General features: G+C 45.7%; 1 protein-coding gene across 4 annotated transcripts in view; it reads left to right on the top strand.

Moving 5' to 3' along the window:
• ACOT9 (acyl-CoA thioesterase 9) overlaps positions 1–3,095 on the top strand; it is a 40,114-nt gene extending 37,019 nt beyond the window's left edge. For all 4 annotated transcript variants that reach the window (XM_024927286.4, XM_003819573.5, XM_034950349.3 and 1 more), the window contains 6 exons: positions 22–133; positions 906–996; positions 1,170–1,255; positions 1,684–1,771; positions 1,920–2,070; positions 2,790–3,095. In XM_024927286.4, the coding sequence (XP_024783054.1) occupies positions 22–133; positions 906–996; positions 1,170–1,255; positions 1,684–1,771; positions 1,920–2,070; positions 2,790–2,878 (617 nt within the window). In that variant the 3' untranslated portion in view covers positions 2,879–3,095. The remainder of the gene's footprint in view (positions 1–21; positions 134–905; positions 997–1,169; positions 1,256–1,683; positions 1,772–1,919; positions 2,071–2,789) is intronic.
• The last annotated feature ends 16,831 nt before the right edge of the window (positions 3,096–19,926 follow it).

The raw sequence follows: 19,926 nt of genomic DNA, 5'->3' as shown, positions 1-19,926 counted from the left end.
CCTTATTCTCCCTTGTTTCAGTGAACAAGGGGAGAAGAATTGCCTTCAGCTCCACATCGTTACTGAAAATGGCCCCCAGCGCTGAGGAGAGGACCACCATACATGAGATGTTTCTCAGCACACTGGATCCAAAGTAAGGATGGTGAGATTCCACGTTGGGAAAACATTTAAACCTTGGCTTTTTTTTTTTTTTTTTTTTTTTTTTGAGACGGAGTTTCGCTCTTGTTACCCAGGCTGGAGTGCAATGGCACGATCTTGGCTCACTGCAACCTCTGCCTCCCGGGTTCAAGTGATTCTCCTGCCTCAGCCTCCGAGTAGCTGGGATTATAGGCATGCACCTCCACGCCTGGTTAATTTTGTATTTTTAGTAGAGACGGGGTTTCTCCATGTTGGTCAGGCTTGTCTTGAACTCCTGACCTCAGGTGATCTGCCTGTCTCCACCTCCCAAAGTGCTGGGATTACAGGCGTGAGCCACCGCACCCGACCTTTTTTGTTTTTGAGATGGAGTCTTACCCTGTTGCCCAGGCTGGAATGCAGTGGCGTGATCTTGGCTCACTACAACCTCTGCCTCCCGGGTTCAAGCAATTCTCCTGTCTCAGCCTCCCAAGTAGCTGGGATTACAGGCGCCCGCCACCACGCCTGCTAATTATTTTGTATTTTTAGTAGAGACGGGGTTTCACCATGTTGGCCAGGCTGGTCTCAAGCTCCTGACCTCATGTGATCTGCCTGCCTCGGCCTCCCAAAGTGTTGGGATTACAGGCGTGAGCCACCGCGCCTGGCCTAAACCTTGGCCTTCTCCAGAGCCACAGTTGTCTGAGTGTATTGGGAGTGACTTGCAAATGTTTTTACTTTTCAACAAGAGAACCATGGCATTAACAGGGTTTAATAAATATTCATTTGTACAGGACTATAAGTTTTCGGAGTCGAGTTTTACCCTCTAATGCAGTGTGGATGGAGAATTCAAAACTGAAGAGTTTGGAAATTTGCCACCCTCAGGTATTATAATTTAGTGAGAAATCTGAATAGGATAGCTTCCGTTCATGATATTTGTCCAAGATTTGACACACCTTTAAACTGGCCTTTGTCCTGTGGCATTGTTAATTCCTCTGTTCTGTATACAAAGGTGGCCATAAGTTTTGTATTTATTGACATTTATTTATGTCCTGTAGGAGCGGAACATTTTCAATCGGATCTTTGGTGGTTTCCTTATGAGGAAAGCATATGAACTTGCGTGGGCTACTGCTTGTAGCTTCGGGTGAGTTACATGTAAGGCAGTCTTAACTTCTGAGAAGCAATTTATATCACCCCACTGAAATGAAACATTTCGGACCAGTCTGGGTGTGTGTGGGAATATGTTATGTTTTTAAATGAATACCACACTGATACCAGCTGAATTTGATCTTCATTTTAGAAGGTTGTTTCTCTGACTTTGTAAGTTCATACATTAAAAAAACGACTGAGAAAATACAGTGATGATATGTAGAAAGGAAAAGATATAGTTATTTTGGCCCTAATCTGCTCACGATGGCGTCTCTTACCATTCCTCACTGGTAGGATCTTTTCCCCCTTCTCTAACTTTATTCTTCGTTCATTTTTATTTTGCTTCAGCTAGTTGTTAGGGGAAACAATTGAGATCATCTGAATTTTGCAATATACCCCAAATTCTGTCCTTTCCCCCAACAGTGGTTCTCGACCGTTTGTGGTAGCAGTAGATGACATCATGTTTCAGAAACCTGTTGAGGTTGGCTCATTGCTCTTTCTTTCTTCACAGGTAGGTGTGTGATGAGAGATGACATACAACTTTTTTTTTTCATTTGAGCCTAGAAGTTTCTATATCAAAAAGCCACTGTTTTCTCTTATGACTGCCTTTTTCCCCTTCCTAATGCAGTTGACTGATTATAGTGTCTATAATCTGTTAGGTATGCTTTACTCAGAATAATTACATTCAAGTCAGAGTACACAGTGAAGTGGCCTCCCTGCAGGAGAAGCAGCATACAACCACCAATGTCTTTCATTTCACGTTCATGTCAGAAAAAGAAGTGCCATTGATTTTCCCAAAAACCTATGGAGGTAAGTAGTGATTATTGCTTGTCCCTAACAAAGGGAAGAACTTCTAAGGACATTTTTCTCCTTTTGAATTGGAGGAAGTGTATTGATGCCTGTCAGCACAAGAGCATGTCTTTAGGAGATTTTGCTTTTGAGATTTGGCAGCCCTGAAGGCCAAAGATGCCTGTGGCCCCCAGGCGGGCAAGCAACCACTGGTAGTCAAAAACTGATCCAGCCAGGCTGGGCGTGGTGGCTCATGCCTGTAATCCCAGCACTTTGGGAGGCCGAGACGGGCACATCACGAGTTCAGGAGATCGAGACCATCCTGGCTAACACAGTGAAACCCCGTCTCTACTAGAAATAATAAAAAAAAAAATTAGCCGGGCACAGTGGCGGGCACCTGTAGTCCCAGCTACTCGGGAGGCTGAGGCAGGAGAATGGCGTGAACCTGGGAGGCGGAGCTTGCAGTGAGCTGAGATTGTGCCACTGCACTCCAGCCTGGGCAACAGAGCGAGACTCTGTCTCAAAAAAACAAAAACAAAAACAAAAACAAAAACAACTGATCCAGCCAAAGGAAGGGGACAGGAGTCATGGCCTGCTCCTTTGGGAATGTGGCACACCCCGGCCCAACAGTGTATCTTGTTCTGTCCCAGTGTTCCCAAGTAGTCTTGTGTTTGTATGATGATATGATGGTTTTCTGAGGTGTTACAAGTTTCTCCAAGGTTCTCTTTCTTGTGTTTCAGAGTCCATGTTGTACTTAGATGGGCAGCGGCATTTCAACTCCATGAGTGGCCCAGCGACCTTGAGAAAGGACTACCTTGTGGAGCCCTAAGAACACCACATTTGTTGAAAACTAGCACTCCACCCACAGTGACGTGGTATCTGATGAAGACCTGATCGAGTGTATTGATTTTAGTATTGCTTCGTGTCCTCCACACAGGAGGAGGATGTATTCAGCCTTTAGGATGATCAGAAAAGCAGAAAGAGAGAGTGGCCGGATGGGGCTGAGGGGAGAAAGAATTATTAAACAATAAATACTTTCAAAACAATTTTAATTGTGAACCTACCATGTTGCCTCCCATCTTCTGAAAAAACAAAAAAATTGAGAGGCCGGGCGTGGTGGCTCATGCCTATAATCCCAGCACTTTGGGAGGCTGAGGCGGGCGGATCACGAAGTCGGGAGATCAAGACCATCCTGGCCAACATGGTGAAACCCCGTCTCTACTAAAAATACAAAAAATTAGCCGTGGTGGCATGTGCCTGTAGTCCCAGCTACTTGGGAGGCTGAGGCAGGAGAATTGCTTGAACCCAGGAGGCGGAGGTTGCAGTGAGCTGAGATTGCACCATTGCACTCCAGCCTGGGCGACAGAGAGAGACTCTGTCTCAAAAATTAATTAATTAATTAATTAATTGAGGATACCATTGGATGCATTCTTTTCTTACACATATTGCAACTGTCAGTATACAAGGTTTCCTGCCAGGGTATTTCGATGACGTTCTTTAAACCTAACCACTTCCTCTGTGCTGTCTAAATCCCATCAGCCGTACATGATTCCTTTGCTTCCCTCTATTTCCCAGCTTTTGTTGTCAGAGGGTAGATGAAAAGTTGGGGCGAAGGGATTTAACAAAAGTTACTGCATCCGTAAAGATTTGTGGGAAGATTTAGGTCTGAAACCATACCATTAGAAGGTGTTTAGAGATGATCTAGATAAGCAAATACAGGACCAGTTGGTCATTCTTTCATTCACCAGACAGCTATTTAGCACATTCTGCTAGTGGCTACGCAGGATATATCTGATTTAAAAAATAGGAACCACAATAATAATAGCTGCTTATGCTTATGGAGCATTGCCATGTGCTAGATAGGCACCATCCTCAGCCCTTGGCAGGTCTGAGCTCCTTTATTTCTTCCAATCAACACTATGAGGCAGGTTCTGTAACCCCCCTTAGGGTTAGGCCACTCGGGAAACTGAAGCACAGAGAGTTTAAGTAACTTCCTGGAGGTCCGACGCGTAACATGTGGAGGTGCTGGGATTCAAAACCAGGCAATGTGGGTCCAGGGCACTCTTGACCAGTGCCTGTACTGCTTCCAAGGAATAGAGCAAGGGAGGTCATACCGAATATCACAGTGTCACCTAGGAAGCCCAAGGGAGGTATTCCCGTTAATCTGCAGCCAAGGCCGGGCGCGGTAGCTCATGCCTGTAATCCCAGCACTTTGGGAGGCCAAGGCGGATGGATCAGGAGGTCAGGAGTTCAAGACCAGCCTGGCCGAGATGGTGAAACCCCGTTTCTACTAAAAATACAAAAATTAGCCGGGCATGGTGGCGGGTGCCTGTAATCCCAGCTACTTGGGAGACTGAGGCAGAGAATTGCTTGAACCCGGGAGGCAGAGGTTGCAGTGAGCTGTGATCGTGCCACTTCACTCCAGCCTGGGTGACAGAACGAGACTCCATCTCAAAAAAAAAAAAATCTGTAGCCAAGACCATTCCTTTTTTGACAGGAAGGTAACTTAGAAGAAAAAATAATCTCTGAAAAAAGTCCTCCCAAGAAGGAAGCAATATTTATTGTGGGTTCTACATTAGTGTTCACAAACTTGGCTCTGCCTCAGAATTAGGTGGAAAGCATTTTTTTTTTTTTTTTTTTTTTTGTGAGACAGAGTTTCACCCTGTCGCTCCAGCGGGAGTGCAGTGGCATGATCTTGGCTCACTGCAACCTCTACCTCCCGGGTTCAAGCAATTCTCCTGCCTCAGCCTCCTGAGTAGCTAGGATTACAGGTGTCAGCCCCCATGCCTGGCTAGTTTTTGTATTTTTAGTAGAAAGGCAATTTCACCATGTTGGCCAGCTGGTCTCAAATTCCTGACCTCAGGTGATCCACCTACCTTGGCCTCCCAAAGTGCTGGGATTATAGGCATGAGCCACTGCACCCGGCAGGTGGAAAGCATTTTTAACAAAAAATTTTTAGGCTAGGCACAGTGGTGGCTCATGCCTGTAATCCCAGCACTTTGGGAGACTGAGATGGGAGGATCGCTTGAGACCAGCCTGGGAAACATAGTGAGACCCTTTCTCTACAAAAAGTTAAAAAATTATCTGAGCATGGTGGTGTGCACCTGTAGTCCCAGTTAGGAGGCTGAGGTGAGTGGATTGCTTGAGTCCAGGAGTTTGAGTCTGCAGTGAGCTATGATCATGCCACTGCACTCCAGTCTGGGTGACAGCAAGACCCTGTCTCAAGCAATTTTTTTATATTAGTTTATGTAATGTTTATTGAAATCACAGTGTCAACAAGCACCTCTGGCATGAAATAGTCACAGGAGCAAACACAACTATCTCTTGGAAGCATGCAGTTTGACTCATGGAATCAAGCATGTGCTGTACTATAATAACTTGTCTCTCCATGCTGTAATGCCATCCTGACTGAGATTTACCTGGCCCTTCAATATAGCATTTTGCATATCTACCTATGACATGATGGGAGGTGGCTAATGGGGAGGGATGCGCCCTGGGGAGTTTCGTGAATGTGTTAAGTGGAGTTAAGAGACCTACTGCATGCTATTGTATAGATTATATGTTATATATTTAACCATTTGTTGCTGTACAGTGAAGCTTTTTCTAGTATTTCTTTTTTGCTATTATAAACAATGTTGCAGTAAATATCCTAAATACTCTAAAACATTTGACCCTTAAATTATTTTCTTTGGAAAAATATTAAATGAGATATTGAGGTCAAATAGTAGGCACACGTTGAAGGCTTTGAATATGTATTTCATGTAACCCTTCAGAACAGTTTCACACAATCACTTACACATCAGCAATTTCCCTGAACTTTGCCAATTTTTCTCTTTTCTTTTTAAAATATCTTTGCCATTTTGATAGGTGAAGAATGACCTTCTGCTGGATGTGGTGGCTCACACCTGTAATCCCAGCACTTTGGGAGGCCAAGGCAGATTGCTTGAGGTCAGGAGTTCAAGACCAGCCTGGGCAACACGGTGAAAACCTGTTTCTACAAAAATACAAAAATTAGCAAGGTGTTGTAGTCTCACCAGTGCGCCAAAATGTAGCAGTCTTTGGTTGTCTGAGATAGTATCCGGAGTTCTTTGTGTCACAGAGCACGAACACAAGGGTGAGGTTGGAGCAAAAGTTTAGTAAGCAAAAGAAGAAAGCTCTCGTCTGGATTCGGTGGCTCACACCTGTAATCCCAGCACTTTGGGAGGCCGAGGTCCGGAGTTCAAGACCAGCCTGACCAACATGGAGAAACCCTGTCTTTACTAAAAATACAAAATTAACTGGGCGTGGTGGCACATGCCTGTAGTCCCAGCTACTTGGGAGGCTGAGGCAGGAGAATCGCTTGAAGCCGGGAGGCAGACGTTGTGGTGAGTTGAGGATCGCGCCGTTGCACTTCAGCCTGGGCAACAAGAGCAAAATTCCGTCTCAAAAAAAAAAAAAAAAAAAAAAAAAAAAAGCTCTCCGCAGCGGAGAGTGGGGGCCTGAACGGGTTGCCCACTATGAGGTTGGGGTCGGGGGTTTTTGCGGACTGGGAAGGGGAAGGAATTTGCTTAGTCTGTGAGCTGTCTTGGAGAAAGCTAGATTCAGCTTGGCCCGGGACCAATCAGGAGCTGAATTGATGATTCATTGGTGCTACTCAGCTTGGCCCGGGACCTATCAGGAGCTGAAGTGAAAGCTTGGCCCAGGGAGCAATCGTGCTGAAGGAATTCTTAGAGGCCGGGCTCACAGTCGAAAGAGGAAAGGAAAGTGCCCACCGGAGTCGTCGGAGCCCACAGTATTCATGCCCACGAAAGGAGAAGAAACTTCTTCCCGGGAACCTGCTGATTATACAAAAGACAAAGACATTTCTATGTCAGGTCTTGTTCGCTTATCTGAGTGAGCCGGAGGTTTGTGCAAGTTTTTATCTTAAGTGGGCTGGAGGTTCTCCGATCTGTGCAGCCGCGGGCTTGTCTCCAGGCACACCACCACCCTGTGCTACTTCCCTTATCGGTGCCTGCAGCTTGATTTTTATCCCCAGGCTGCTTTCTCTGTTATGTGGGGATGAGGCACTGACCCGTGGGTTGGGGGCTCTTTGGGGACCCTTCCCTTGCTGTCTACCTAAGGAAAGCTAGCTAACTCCTCTCAGCGTGATGGTGCACACCTGTAGTCCCAGCTACCCAGGAGGCTGAACTGGGAGCATTGCTTGAGTCCGGGAGTTTGAGGCTGTAGTAAGCCAAGATCACGCCACTGCACTCCAGCCTGGGCAACAAGTGAAACCCTGTCCCCCCCACCCCCCCAAAAAAAGAAAACTGACATTTGTTAATTGCCTTTCTTTGAATTCTACTGAGATTGAAATTAAATTGCTTATTGTCTTTGTTGTCTTTTTGTTAAATTGCTCACATAATTTTGGATACCAGAATCTTCACCCCAAATCTGTCCTCTACCAATACAGATATAAAAGCTAGAGGTTTTGGTTTTTAATACAGGACTTTTAAGAAGATGAGGTGAAGCAAACTAACGGATATACACTAGGTTCTGGATTATTAGTGTTATGTCCCTCTCAAAGAATAAAGGAGAATTTTTGACCGGGAGCGGTGGCTTACGCCTGTAATCCCAGCACTTTGGGAGGCCGAGGCGGACGGATCACCTGAGGTCAGGAGTTCAAGACCAGCCTGGTCAACGTGGTGAAACCCCGTCTTTACTAAAAATACAAAAATTAGCTGGGCATGATGGCAGGTGCCTGTAATCCCAGCTACTCGGGTGGCTGAGGCAGGAAAATCGCTTGAACCTGGGAGGCAGAGATTGCAGTGAGCCGACATGGCGCCATTGCACTCCAGCCTGGGCGACAGAGCGAGACTGCGTCTGAAAAAAAAGTTAAAGGAGAATTTTTACCCAGCACCAGCACTGCTAAGTTCTAGCATACATCTTCCTCATGTGAGTTGGACATTGTTTTATATTAAATAGTCTGTGCTGAAATCCCAGTTTTACTTCAGGCATTTATTACCAAGTTCTTAGTTTTTGCCTCCATGCTTCTTCAATGTGTAGTCTTTGAGGATGCTGTCTTTTTCACTGGTTTCTTTAGGAGAGTTTACTTCATTCTAGTATGCTTTGCACTGTGTTGGGCATGTCCATGTGATTCTGTGGTAACCCAAATCTTCTGTCAACATGTTCCATCTGATACCTGTGTTTGCTCTGATCCAATCTGCTTTCTTGCACCTTTTTGAATAGAGCCAAGCACTTGACTCCTAGAGAACTGAAGTTGCACCCAACTCCCCTGGGGTTTCAACATTTTTCTTTTTCTTTTCAATTAGTTTGTGCAGTTTATCTTTCTAAAGATATACTTGATTCTGTGGGATGGCTAGGCTCACCTGGGAGGTTCTTCTGTTCCATGTGGCATTGGCTAAGGTCACTCAGTCAGCTCTGTTCATCTGGGAGTTCATCTGGGGCTGGGACATCTGGTGCCTCAGCTGGGGTGGCTGAGGTGGCTGGCTACCAGCCTGGTTGGATTTCTTTCTTTCTTTCTTTTTTTTTTTTTGAGTCAGACTCTTGCTTTGTCACCCAGGCAGGAGTGCATTGGCACTATCTTGGCTCACTGCAACCTCCGGCTCCCGGGTTCAAGCGATTCTCCTGCATCAGCCTCCCGAGTAGCTGGGATTACAGGCGCCCACCACCGCGCCCAGCTAATTTTTATTTTTTTAGTAGAGATGGGGTTTCACCATGTTGGCCAGGCTGGTCTCGAACTCCTGACCTCAAGTGATCTGCCTGCCTCGGCCTCCCAAAGTGCTGGGATTACAGGCATGAGCCACTGTGCCCGGCCTTGGATTTCTTTTTTTCTTTTTGAGGTGGAGTCTCGCTCTGTCACCCAGGCTGGAGTGCAATGGCAAGATCTCAGCTCACTGAAACCTCCGCCTCCCAGGTTAAAGTGATTCTCCTGCCTCAGTCTCCTGAGTAGCTGGGATTACAGGCACGTGCCACCATGCCCAGCTAATTTTTGTATTTTTAGTAGAAACAGGGTTTCACCATGTTGGCCAGGCTGGTCCAGAACTCCTGACCTCATGATCTGCCCGCCTCAGCCTCCCAAAGTGCTAGGATTACAGGCATGAGCCACCGTGCCCACCCGGCCTTGGATTTCTTAAATGGTGGCTTGAGGGCTCTAAGAGCAGCCAGATTCCCGGGTCTTAACCACAGCACCCTCCTTTCTCTCAAAGCCATTTTCTTGGAGAGATCAGTGGTGTCACTGAAGGTGGTAAGGATGAATACTGGGAAAAGGCCACTGATTGGATGATTAAGAGGTCCCTATTAAAAAGAAAGTTTCAGCCAGGCACAGTAGCTCATACCTGAAATCCCAGCATTTAGGGAGGCTGAGGCAGGAGGATTGCTTGAGGCCAGGAGTTCAAAACCAGCCTGGCAACATAGTGAGACCCTATCTCTACAGAAAATAAAAAAATTAGCCGGTCATGGTGGCACGTGCCTGTAGTCCCAGCTACTTGGAAGGCTGAGGCGGGATGATTGTTTGAGCCCAGGAGTTTGAGGCTGCAATGAGCTGTGATAGTGCCACTGCACTCCAGAGTGAGACAACAGAGTGAGACCCTGTCTCTAAAAAAATAATAAGTGCCAGGCGCAGTGGCTCACGCCTGTAATCCCAGCACTGTGGGAGGCCAAGGCAGGTGGATAACTTTAGGTCAGGAGTTCGAGACCAGCCTGGCCAGCATGGTGAAACGCCTATAGTCTCAGTACTTGGAGAGGCCAAGGTTGGTGGATTGCTTGAGTCCAGGAGTTTGAAACCAGCCTGGGCAACATGGTGAAACCCTGTATCTAGAAAAAATAGAAAAATCAGCTGGGCCTGGTGGTGTGTGCCTGTAGTCTCAGCTACTTGGGAGGCTGAGGTGGGAGAATTGCTTGGGCCCAGAGGCAGAGGCTGTAGTGAGCCAAGATCGTGCCACTCCAGCCTGGGCAACAGACGGCGACCCTGTCTCAAAAAAAAAAAAAAAAAAAAAAAAAAGATGTAATCATATAATTTTTATATGTGGCTAACACATATGTGTCAGGCACTGTACTAGTGACATTAAAATGTATACTCTCATTTAATCCTTACAGTAATTCTTTGAGATCAATACTGTTATTACCCACATTTCACAGGTGAGGAAACAGGCTTAGAGAGGGAAGGTAACTTCCTAAAGCCTAACTTGTAACTATATAAGTGGGACAGGTGAGACTAGGTCTAGAATTTTGGTCCTTTGCCACATTTCTGACATATTTTCTCAGCTGTTATAGTAAAGGGTTAACTAATGCCATCTATATATGGATCAGAATGCAGTCAAGTCTCAACCATAAGAATGAATTATGGCTGGAATGTTCTGGGCATTTGGTTTATTTCCTCTTAGAATAAAACTTTTGCTACAATTGTGATTGACTCTTTAAATTGACTTGTGGGTTTTTTTTTTTCTTTTGAGATGGAGTCTTACTCTGTCGCCCAGGCTGGAGTGCAGTGGCACGATCTCAGCTCACTGCAACCTCTGTCTCCTGGGTTCAAACAATTCTTCTACCTCAGCCTCCCGGGTAGCTGGGAGTACAGGCACCCGCCACCACGCCCAACTCATTTTTGTATTTTTAGTAGAGACTGGGGTTTCACCATGTCGGCCAGGCTGGTCTCAAACTCCTGACCTCAGGTAATCCGACCTCCTCTGCCTCGCCTCCCAAAGTGCTGAGATTACAGGTGTGAGCTACCGCGCCCAGCTGACTTGTGTTTTCTTTCCCTTCTGTTGGCAGCAAGTAATGAATTTACTATAAAATAGGAAACAGAAAAGAGGAGTTAAAAGAAGGGATTAGGGCCAGACGTGGTGGCTCATGCCTGTAATCCTAGCACTTTGGGAGGCTGAGGCAAGCGGATATCTGGAGCCCAGGAGTTCAAGACCTCCTGGCCAACATGGCAAAGCCCCATCTCCACAAACAAATGAAAAAGCTAGCCAGGCATGGTGGCACGCATATGTAGTCCCAGCTACTTGGGAGGCTGAGGCAGGATAATCACTTGAACCCGGGAAGCGAAGGCTGCAGTGAGCCCAGATCGCGCCACTGCACTCCAGCCTGGGCGACAGAGTGAGACTCTGTCTCAAAAAAAATTATATATATATATCTGCCAGGCGCGGTGGCTCATGTCTGTAATCCCAGCACTTTGGGAGGCCGAGGCGGGTGGATCACGAGGTTAGGAGTTCGAGACTAGCCTGACCAACATGGTGAAACCCCGTCTCTACTAAAAATACAAAAATTAGCCAGGCGTGATGGCGGGCGCCTGTAATCCCAGCTACTCAGGAGGCTGAGGCAGGAGAATCGCTTGAACCTGGGAGGCGGAGTTTGCAGTGAGCTGAGATCGCGCCACTGCACTCCAGCCTGGGCAACAGAGCGAGACTTTGTCTAAAAAAAAATATATATATATATATATATATATATAAAAAATATATACATATTTTTTAGACAAAGTTTATATATATATATAATATATATATTTTTCTAACTATGGGCTTGAATTAGTGGGACATAAAAATGAGTGGGCTTGAATATTTAAAAAAAGAAAAAACATCAGAATGCATCATGCATAGTAATGTTAAGTGTTGTGTGACACGTTATGTATGCACATGGAACACACATCTACGTGAGTACTAGGTCACAATGTAAAATGTACTTCTACATGGATTATGGTTAAAAAGTTTGACCTTCCATCATGGATGGAAGGAGTATACTTAGTAAAGTTCACATACCTATTTAAGTTGTGCTTAGTTTTTAAATTGTTCTGAATTTCTAAGTTATTTTCCTTTTTAATAAATTAAATTTGTAAAAATATTAGTTTGACAGTTAATTGTTGCTCTTTTAGTTTAGGGTAACGCTCCCACGCGTTACCCCCGACCCCCGCCGCACCTCCCCCCGCCCCCACCCCGCCCCGGCTTCGCAAGTGGCTGTTTGCTTTCTGTGGGCTGGGTGCCATCTTGTGGCCTTTGTGTTACAGTGCAGTGTATTCCCTTTAACACAACTTGGAAATCCTGTTTCTGATGTCCAGAGTGAACTGTACAAATAGCCAGAGCTTGAAGTTAATGAAATCAAGACTACAGATTCCATTCTTTTTTTTTTATTATTATTTGAGACAGGGTCTTGCTCTGTCACCCAGGTTGGAGTGCAGTGGCTTGATCATGGCTTACTGCAGCCTGGACCTCCTGGGCTGAAGTGATCCTCCCACCTCAGCCTCCCAAATAGCTGGGACCACAGGCGCACACCACCAGGCCTGGCTATTTTTAACAATTTTTTTATAGAGTTGGGGTCTCACTCTGTTGCCCAGGCTGGTCTCAAACTCCTGAGCTCCAGTGATCCTTCTGCCTCGGCCTCCCAAAGTGCTGGGATTACAGACATGAGCCACTGCCTCCAGCCTTGATTCAATTCTTAAAATTTCCATCTGGCCTTGGCCCCACATTTGACCCCTAACCCTAGCCAATCAACTCTAAAATATGTGCCATTTCCCAGTAGATAATCATCAAAGAGGAAAACCAGTCAGTGCTTGGTTCTCTTGACATTGGGTGATAAGTACTGTCTTCTTCTGTAAGGGCTACTTGCAGATGATATGGCCTTCAGTGGAGAAATGGGAAATGGGTGTACACCTCTTCTTCCCTATGAAACCTTCCCTCATTCCATCCCTGATTTTTCTTGTGGTTGTTTGTGCTCACCATGGAACCTCCACAGGAGCTGGTGTTTTTAGCACTTATTCCAAGGTATTGCAATTCCATTTTAAAATATTTATTTATTTATTTATTTGAGACAGGGTCTTACTCTGTCACCCAGGCTGGAGTGCAGTGGTGTGATCATGGCTCACTGCAGCCTCAACTACCCCAGGGCTCCAGTGATCCTCCTGCCTCAGCCTCCCGAGTATCTGGGACTACAGGCGTGCACCACCACATCTGGCTAATTTTTAAATGTTTTGTGGAGACAGAGTTTCACTATGTTGCCCAGGCTGATCTTGAACTCCTGGGCTCAAGTGATCCGCCTGCCTTGGCCTCCCAAAGTGTTGGGATTACAGGCGTGAGCCTCTGTGCCTGGCCATAATTCCTTTTCTTACATGCTTATTTCACTTATGAGACTGTGGGCTTCTTGAGGGAAGGAATTGTATCAGATCTTTTTATTCCTATTGTCTAGCAAAGTCCCTTGCAGATATTTAGGTAATAAATGTTTTTTCTGTGAACAAATATACAATTTAGGTGAATTTGGGTGTTCGAGTTGGCTTTTGAATTTGTTAATTAAAAAAAATTGTAAGTTTAAGATGCAGGAAGGAGGCTCTTTTAAAATATATTTTTGGGCTGGGCACGGTGGCTCATGCCTGTAATCCCAGCACTTTGGGAGGCTGAGGCAGGCCATTCACTTGAGGTCAGCCTGGCCAACATGGTGAAACCCTGCCTCTACTAAACATACAAAAATTAGCCAGACATGGTAGTGCTTGCCTGTAATCCCAGCTACTTGGGAGGCTGAGGCAGAATTACTTGAACCTGGGAAGCAGAGGCTGCAGTGAGCCGAGATTGTGCCGCTGCACTCCAGCCCCTCTCAAAATAAATAAATAAAATATATTTTTAGCATTTTACATAAATGTACAATATTATGCTAAAATTGTTATTTAGTAATAGGATTGGTAAAAATTACTTTGCTATATGAAACTAAATACATAGTAACTATGATAAACATTTTCTTTTCTTTTGAAAAGCTAGGTAAAAAATATGAGTTTATAGAAGCATCTGTGTGTGTATATATACATATGTATATCTATGTGATATCATTATATATATGTGATATCATTATATATATATGTGATATCATTATATATATATAGCTTTTTGTCCATGGTTCCTGGCTCATAACTCCCATAGTCCTTATTATTTCCCAAGTGATTAAGCAATAAGCATATCTTTTGTTAAAGTGTTCGTCCTTTAGTCCTTGGTTCCTGAAGCAGCTTTGGAAGTGCTTCAGAGCGATCAAAGGAAAAGACCGTCTTTGGTTTTAATGTGCGGGTGCTGTAGGCCTCAGAAGCAGGGCTCAGAAAACAGCCTCTCCCTCTGACCTTCTCATACTCTCCTTTTTCACCTGCTCATTTGTCTCTCCAAGGCAGGCCATAGAAACTGAAAATATAATCTGCCCCCACCTTTGTATTTGGAGCCGGTCATAAAGAAATTCTCTTACCTACCTTGTCTGATTGTAGGTCATAAGATCCTCATTTTAGAAAGGGTCCTGCCCTCTACCCAGGAGGAAGGAGTGCCGTGCAGAGAGGCCAACAGGAATCTGAACAGACAGGCCTTGCTAGGATTCCCCACTCCGTCTATTAGCATTAGATCATGCCCTTTTTGTCCAATCACGTTTTGCACTTGATCTTAGCCAAAAGGCCGAGAAGCGATCCAATCACATTTTGACACGGTTGTCCATGCTTCAGTCATGCCTATCCAATGAAGTCTCCATAAAAGGCCCAAGAGGACCAGGTACGCAGAACTTCTGGACAGCTGAGCTGGTGAAGGCTTGCAGGAAGGTGAACAAGAATTCACCCATGTGTTGGGATGATGGTGCACCCCAACTCTACGGGAATAGAAGCTCCCGTGCTCAGGACCCTTCCAGACCTCGCCCTATGTGCCTCTTCATCTGGGTGTTTATTCGTATCCTTCAAAATATCCTTCATAAGAAACTGGTAAGTGTAAGTGGGCGTTTCCCGGAGTTTTGCAAGCTGCTCTAACAAATGAATTGAGCCTAAAGAGGGGGTCATGGGAACCCCAACTTGAAGTCAGTCAGAAGTTCCAGAGGCCTGTACTTGGGAGCTGGTGTCTGAAGTGGGGGCAGTCCTGTGGGTCTGAGCCCTCAACCTGTGGTATCTGATGCTATATCCAGGTGGACAGCATCAGAATTGAATTGGATCAGAAGATTCCTGGCTGGTGTCCACTGCAGAATTGCTTGCCTGTTGGTGGGGAAAATCCCTACACCCTACACATTTGGTCACAGAAGTCTTCTGTATTGATTGTTGTCATGTGAGAACAGAGGAAAAACAGTTTTTCTTTTTCTTTTCTTTTCTTTTTTTCTTTTTTTTTTGAGACAGGGTCTTGCTCTCTCGCCCAGGCTGGAGTGCAGTGGTGTGATCACAGCTCACTGAGGGCTTGACCTTTTGGGCTTAAATGATCCTCCTGCCTTAGGCTCAGGAACAGCTGGGACTACAAGTACAAGACACCACGCCTGGATAATTTTTATACTTTTTGTAGAGATGAGGTCTCACCATATCGTCCAGGCGGGTCTCAAATTCCTGGGCTCAAGTGACCTTCCTGCCTCGGCCTCCCAAAGTGCTGGGATTATAGGCATGAGCCACTGCACCCAGCTGTAAAAGTTTTTTGACCCTATATATATGTATGAATATATATAGACACACAAATACATAGATATGTGTATATATATTCCCCTCCACTGCAGACACCTTTATGAAACTTATTTTTTTGAGAGAGAGTCTTGTTCTGTCACCAAGGTTGGAGTGCAGTGACACGACCTTGACTCACTGCAACCTCCGCCTCCTGGGTTTAAGCGAGCACGTCCAGCTAATTTTTGTATTTTTAGTAGAGACGAGGTTTCACCATGTTGGCCAGGCTGGTCTTGAGCTCCTGACCTCAAGTGATTCGCCCGCCTCGGCCTCCCAAAGTGCTAGGATTACAGGTGTGAACCACTACGCCCGGTCTATGAAATTATTTACCTGAAACACATATTTTGTTACATCTTATATATTAATAACCTTGTATTCAAAGATTTCTCAGTGACATAGTGTTGTCACAAAGTTCATAGGGGGGTTAGGATACCAAAATATCATTAAATAATAAAACAGTAGTTAATGTGTTTGAGAACAAAATATACAACCTGGAAACCTAGTGACAGATGGGAAGTTTAGGATGTAGGGTTAGATGAGCTCTTGGACAGAGAAGAGACAATGGGGATGTGGTGGGGAGGGCGTGAGGAATGATCTCTTGTGTGAGATTCTAGGGACTAAGAAATCCCTGAAAGAGCTGTCCACCATGATCACTGGAAACCTCAGAACACTGGCCAGGCTTAAATGTGAAATATTCAACAGAAGACTAGAAATTATAGGGAGAAGCAGGGAATAATAGATGTCATTCATATATTAGTGAACTGGAAAGATATTGCCTGGTGTGTTTCATAGAAACTTCAGGTCACTTCCGTTTATTTGAGATGGAGTCTCATTCTGTTGCCCAGGCTGGAGTGCAGTGGCACGATCTCGGCTCACTGCAACCTCTGCCTCCCAGGTTCAAGCCATTCTCCTGCCTCAGCCTCCCAAGTAGCTGGGATTACAGGTGTCCACTACGAAGCCAAGCTAATTTTTTGTACTTACTAGAGATGGGGTTTCACCATGTTAGTCAGGCTGGTCTTGAACTCCTGATCTGAGGTGATCCACCCGCCTAGGCCTCCCATAGTGCTGGGATTACAGGTGTGTGCCACCGCGGCCAGTCAGTCACCTATTTATTTACATTTTTTTTTTGAGATGGAGTTTCGCTCTTTTTACCCAGGCTGGAGTGCAATGGCCTGATCTCGGCTCACCACAACCTCCGCCTCCCAGGTTCAATGGATTCTCCTGCCTCAGCCTCCTGAGTAGCTGGGATTACAGGTGTCTGCCACCATGCCCGGCTAATTTTTGTATTTTTAGTAGAGACAGGATTTCTCCATGTTGGTCAGGCTGGTCTCGAACTCCCGACCTCAGGTGATCTGCCCACTTTGGCCTCCCAAAGTGCTGGGATTATAGGCGTGAGCCACTGCTCCTGGCCTCCTATTTATTTACTAATTTTTTTTTTTGAGACAGAGTCTCGCTCTGTCGCCAAGGCTGGAGTACAGTGGCGTGATCTCTGCTCACTGCAACCTCCGCCTCCCGGGTTCAAGCGATTCTCTTGCCTCAGCCTCCCCGGTAGCTGGGACTACAGGCATCCACCACCATGCCTGGCTAATTTTTGTGTTTTTAGTAGAGACGGGGTTTCCCTATGTTGTCCAGGATGGTCACAAACTCCTGACCTCAGGTGATCTGCCCGCCTCAGCCTCCCAAAGTGCTGGGATTACAGGCGTGAGCTACCATGTCCGGCCTTATTTACTATTTTTTAAATGTTTGTGGGCAGGTCATCTCTTGATCTATTATTTTGGGTAAGCTCCTACTGTTGTGGCATTGTTCTGACCTCCTGCTGTACAGGCAGCTACTAAATGATACTGGTCTCCTCCTTTCCTTAGTCTCTAGAGCGGGTTTTCTCAACATTGCCACAGTTAACATCTTGAAGCAGAAAAGTCTTTGTTGTGGGACTGTCCTGTGCATTGTAGGATGTTTAGCAGCACCCTTGGCCTCTACCCACCAGATGCCAGTAATAGTTTCAGTTTTTTTTTTTTTTTTTTTTTTGAGGCGGAGTCTCACTCTGTTGCCCAGGCTGGAGTGCAGTGGCTTGATCTCGGCTCACTGCAAGCTCCGCCTCCTGGGTTCACGCCTTTCTCCTGCCTCAGACTCCCGAGTAGCTGGGACTACAGGCGCCCACCACCACGCCTGGCTAATTTTTTTTGTATTTTTTTTAGTAGAGACGGGGTTTCACTGTGTTAGCTAGGATGGTCTCGATCTCCTGACCTCGTGATCCACCCGCCTCAGCCTCCCAAAGTGCTGGGATTACAGGCGTGAGCCACCGCGCCCGGCTGTATTTTCAGTTTTGACAATAAAAACATCCCAGATATTGCCATGTCCCCCGGGGGCAAAATCTCCATCCCTCCCCATTGAGAAGCACTGCTCCAGATTATGGTAGGTCAGCATCTTCCGGGAATAGGTCTCTAGTAGCTGCATCCTGGTTAGGCCCAGGGTCCATCCTCTCCAGTAGGGCAGGGGACTATCCTTTCTCAACTCTTTTTCCAGTCTTGTAAATGGCCACGAGACCATCTTTTAAGATGTAAGCTTGGATTTATGGACTTTCAGAAGTCAGCTCTTTGAAGGGATAGTTTATAAAAGGCACTGACAAAAGGGGTGCATTTAGTGCTATTTTATTCGGAAGCTATGTATATCACTCAGTTAATACGAAAAGTGGTGAGAGGCCAGGCGCTGTGGCCCACACCTGTAATCCCAGCACTTTGGGATGCCGAGGCAGGCAGATCACTTGAGTTCAGGAGTTCGACACCAGCCTGAGCAACATGGCGAAACCCCGTCTCTACTAAAAATACAAAAATTGGCCAGGCATGGAGGCACACGCATGTAATCCTAGATACTCGGGAGGCTGAGACAGGAGAATCACTGGAACCCAGGAGGTAGAGGTTGCAGTCAGCTGACATCGTGCCACTGCACTCCAGCTTGGGTGACAGAGCGAGATGCCATCTCAAAAAAAAAAAAAAAAAAAAAAAAGTGGCAAGTCAGGGTATGTATCTTCACTTACTTGTGAGTACCAAGAAATTACTATTCTATCAGCACCCGCTTCAGTAATCAAATACTGAGCTCCTTGAGGGCAGAAATTTGTTATTTGGTCATTGATGTACGCCAAGTGTTTAGGTGGTCAATAGTTGCTGAATGTTGAATGAAACATTAATGACTGGTTTTTCTGGGTGGACCTACAAATAGTTCTCCTTGTAAACCATACTAAAATGAACAGGAGGCTAGAAAAGCTCCAAAGAATGGAAACTATTAATCAAGAAGATGCTGCTGGTGCATGCTTGTAGTCCCAGCGACTTGGGAGGCTGAGGTAGGAGGATCGCTTGAGGCCAGGAGTTTGACGCTGCAGTGAGCCATGATTATGCCACTGTACTCCAGCTTGGAGTGTACGTGTATGAATATATACAGACACATAAATACATTGATGTCAGAGTGAGACCCTGACTCTTAAAAAAAGGGATACCAGCTTATTTCATGAGTAAAACATTTGTACTTTTTAGATTGGAAGGAGGAAATCTGCATATAGAATTCCCATTGTATTGGACCTATTGACAAGGTTATCACAAACCTGTTTAGATATCAAAGTACTAGCAGTCTTCAACTTTACGAATAGATTGGTTTATAAAACTTCAACTGTAAACTAGCATTAGAACATACTCTGCTATAGAAAAAGGTTATAAATGGCAGCTGGATTCCTGTGTATCTACAAATCACCCGCCATTTGCGACAGACCTCAATTTCAGCCAGAAGCCCAGTAATCCCCCCACCACTTCTAGTGATGGCCTTTCCCCAGGAGAAGGGCTTTTTGTATTAAGAGAGGGGATGGCTGGGCACAGGGGCTCATGCATCTTCCCACACTTTGGGAGGCCAAGGTGGGTGGATTGCTTAGGCTCAGGAGTTCAAGACCAGCCTGGGCCACATGGTGAAACCCCATGTCTACAAAAAACATAAAAATTAGCCGGGCATGGTGGTGCATGCCTATAGTCCCAGCTACCTGGGGGGCTGAGGTGGGAGGATTGCCTGAGCCCGTGAGGTTGAGGCTGCAGTAAGCTGAGACCATACCACTGCACTCCAGCCTGGGTGACAGAGTGAGACCCTGTCTCAGAAACAAAACGGACAGAGATTAGCAGATTAGCATGGAAGACAGGATGAGGTTAATTCTCCTGGGTACCTGGTCTCTTAACTACATGGCATGTCTACAGATAATGACAATAAAGTAATTGCCATATTGGGGTGGCAAATGGGATGATGAAGTAGCACTGGAGTTCAGCTTTGTATATGGTCATTTGTTAAGAGCTAGTTATATTTAAGGATTCAAATTTTGTTAAACATCTAACTTATAAATTTGGTACAAGCTGAAGATGTAAATTTAGAGATGGCGGCGGGGGCAAAAGGCTTTATGTTATTACAGAGCAGTGGGCCATGGGGCCAGCTATTCCTATTACTGTGGAAGGTGAGTG

Source organism: Pan paniscus, chromosome X (assembly GCF_029289425.2).
Source record: "Pan paniscus chromosome X, NHGRI_mPanPan1-v2.0_pri, whole genome shotgun sequence".
NCBI lineage: Eukaryota > Metazoa > Chordata > Mammalia > Primates > Hominidae > Pan > Pan paniscus.
The sequence above is the reverse complement of the archived record's forward strand: the minus strand, read 5'-3'. Positions and strand labels throughout refer to the sequence as shown.